The sequence below is a fragment of the Bidens hawaiensis genome, unplaced genomic scaffold (assembly GCF_021521415.1).
Source record: "Bidens hawaiensis isolate Kalapana, Puna unplaced genomic scaffold, B.hawaiensis_p1.1 tig00029297_1, whole genome shotgun sequence".
Classification (NCBI taxonomy): domain Eukaryota; kingdom Viridiplantae; phylum Streptophyta; class Magnoliopsida; order Asterales; family Asteraceae; genus Bidens; species Bidens hawaiensis.
The window spans coordinates 82,165-84,431 of NW_027494832.1; the positions used below are offsets into that span (position 1 = coordinate 82,165).

At 34.6% G+C, this 2,267-nt stretch overlaps 1 protein-coding gene across 1 annotated transcript; it reads right to left on the bottom strand.

The window, feature by feature from the left end:
* Window positions 1–233: 233 nt before the first annotated feature.
* On the bottom strand, window positions 234–1,831 carry LOC143578582 (uncharacterized). Its single transcript, XM_077062116.1, has 3 exons — window positions 1,636–1,831; window positions 821–1,536; window positions 234–725 (listed from the first exon to the last, which is right to left on the bottom strand). Exons 1-3 carry the CDS (start codon window positions 1,829–1,831, stop codon window positions 234–236), a joined length of 1,404 nt encoding a protein of 467 aa, XP_076918231.1.
* Window positions 1,832–2,267: the final 436 nt, after the last annotated feature.

Here is a 2,267-nt window from a genome sequence, read left to right on the forward strand (position 1 = left end):
TTGATTTCTATCAGTGGCGTAGCCAGGATTTTCTACCTACGGGTTCGGAAATTTTCAAGAGACAGACGGCTGATTGTCAATAGAAATTTTCTGTCACTAGCGTTCGGGTTTTTCTAACCGGTCCGGCTAAACGGTTCGGATCGTGTCATATAATAAAAATAGCAAAAATAAAATTAGAATGCAAAAATTGTAATACAAAACATGTCATTTGATATTAAAAGTCAATAAATTCATTAAAGTTGCATTCTACGGGGTTTCATTTTCTGAAACCTATCCATTACATCATCAATTGAAACTTTTCTAAGCAAATCTTTTTCAACAAAACAAATGCAACTCTCACTTAAATGTTCATCAACCATCCGATTACGCAAATCGGATTTGATGTACTTCATTGCTGAAAAGCATCTCTCAACAGTTGCAGTCGCGACAGGTAAAACGAGAGCTAACTTTAATAATCGGTAAACAAACGTAAAATTATTGTGTTTCTTTGTTTCAACCATCAATTGCACCAGACTAGATATGTTGTTCAAGTTGGCAAACATTGTATCTTCTTTCAAATTATCAATATAGACTTCGAGTTCCGTACGGAGTCTATCTTTATCCTTTTCATCAAAATCACAGGGATGATACATATCAGCCAATCGCAGTAGCTTTGGTATGTGGAACCCACGAAAACCATCACATGGACTCAAACTGCTTATACAAGTTAGTAATTCTGATGTTTCCTGAAAAAATAAAACAGAGACAGAACAATCACATGGACAAGAACTATAACATGGGCTTAATCTACTTATATTAAAAATGAAATTAGACCCGTTACCTCACTAAAACGGTTTTCAAACTCTTGGATTTGCATATCTAGAACCTTGTTGAAACAATCATATTCATAGTAGTGGCGCAATGTGATGTTTGTCTTCTGTCTTGGCTTTTTTGGGTTAATGTATGGATCCTTCAAGTTCACTATTTCAAGCTCGTGCTTTTCACAAAAATAGTTAACTTCCTCAGTGAATGAATTAAACTCATGTAATCTTAAAGACTCGAGTTGCCGCTTAGTCAATTTAATCAAAGATATTGCATTCACCAAATCTTGTTCTTTCTTTTGAAGACTTCTGGACAAAATGTTTGTGGTATCTAAAATACGCCTCATTAAGTGTAGATAAAACACAAAATCGTATTTTTTCATATCAGCTTGAAGCTTATCCGCTTGGTTAGAATGACCAATAGTTTTAGCGGTTTGTTCAATATACTCAAGAACTTCCATAACGAATGGATATAAGGTAACCAATCGATCTAGTGTTTTATAATGTGAACTCCACCGTGTATCTCCGGCCCTTGAAAGAGACAATTCTTGATTCAAACCACTTCCGGTACCAAACTCTTCTTCCATATTCTTTTTTTTTTCTTCCAACCTCTTCTGTTGAGATTCTCTAAGCTTATCTTGTCTTTTGCAAGACGCACAAACGACATTCATCAAAAAGCCTACATTTTCAAAAAGATCAGAAACACCCGTGTGTTTGTGTACAACTGCTACAACAACTGGTTGAAGTTGGTGGGAAAAACAATTTATATAAAATGCTGAAACATTTTCTTTTAAAATTAAAGCTCTCAACCCATTAAACTCGCCTCTCATATTACTTGCTCCATCATAGCCCTGACCTCTAACCTTAGTCAAGCTCAATCCATGTTGGGCAAACAAACCATCAATAGCAGATTTTATGCATAATGAAGATGTGTCACTTACATGAACAAGGCCAATAAATCGTTCCTTAACTACCCCTAATTTATCAACGTATCGAATAACCACAGTTGTCCATAGGCTAGCTACGCCCATGATTTCTAGGAATTGTGAGTTTAATTTAAGGCATATGTTTGTATTTTATAGTAATTAATTTGTGTTGATAAATTTGTTAATTAGACGGTTCGGTCCGGTTCGGTTATTAGCCTCCTCATCCAAACTAACTAATCGGTTTTCGGTTTGGTTAATAGCGGTTTTATGTTTTTAAGTAATTTGGATTACTTGCCAATGATATAACTAATTAGGTAATCATGCATCATGTTGAACTTAATAATTTTGTTTGAATTTGTAAAGCAATAATTGTTTCGTTTATGTTCATTCAATGACAAACACAAAGGCCATGTCCATGAACGTTTGTTAAGGTGTTCGTTAACGTCTGTTTATGTTCGCTAATGTTTGTTTGCTTGTTTGTTTATGTTTATTCATTACCATTTGGATTACCAATCGAATATATTGCCTCTGATTTCTAAGC

Excerpts from the sequence above, each read along its gene's own strand:
- LOC143578582 (XM_077062116.1), bottom strand. The coding sequence starts at position 1,831 with ATGGGCGTAGCTAGCCTATGGACAACTGTGGTTATTCGATACGTTGAT. Across the intron at positions 1,537-1,635 it reads TCAGGGCTATGATGGAGCAA|TTGTTGTAGCAGTTGTACAC; the intron begins GTAATATGAGAG and ends AACTTCAACCAG. Across the intron at positions 726-820 it reads TTGAAAACCGTTTTAGTGAG|GAAACATCAGAATTACTAAC; the intron begins GTAACGGGTCTA and ends TTATTTTTTCAG.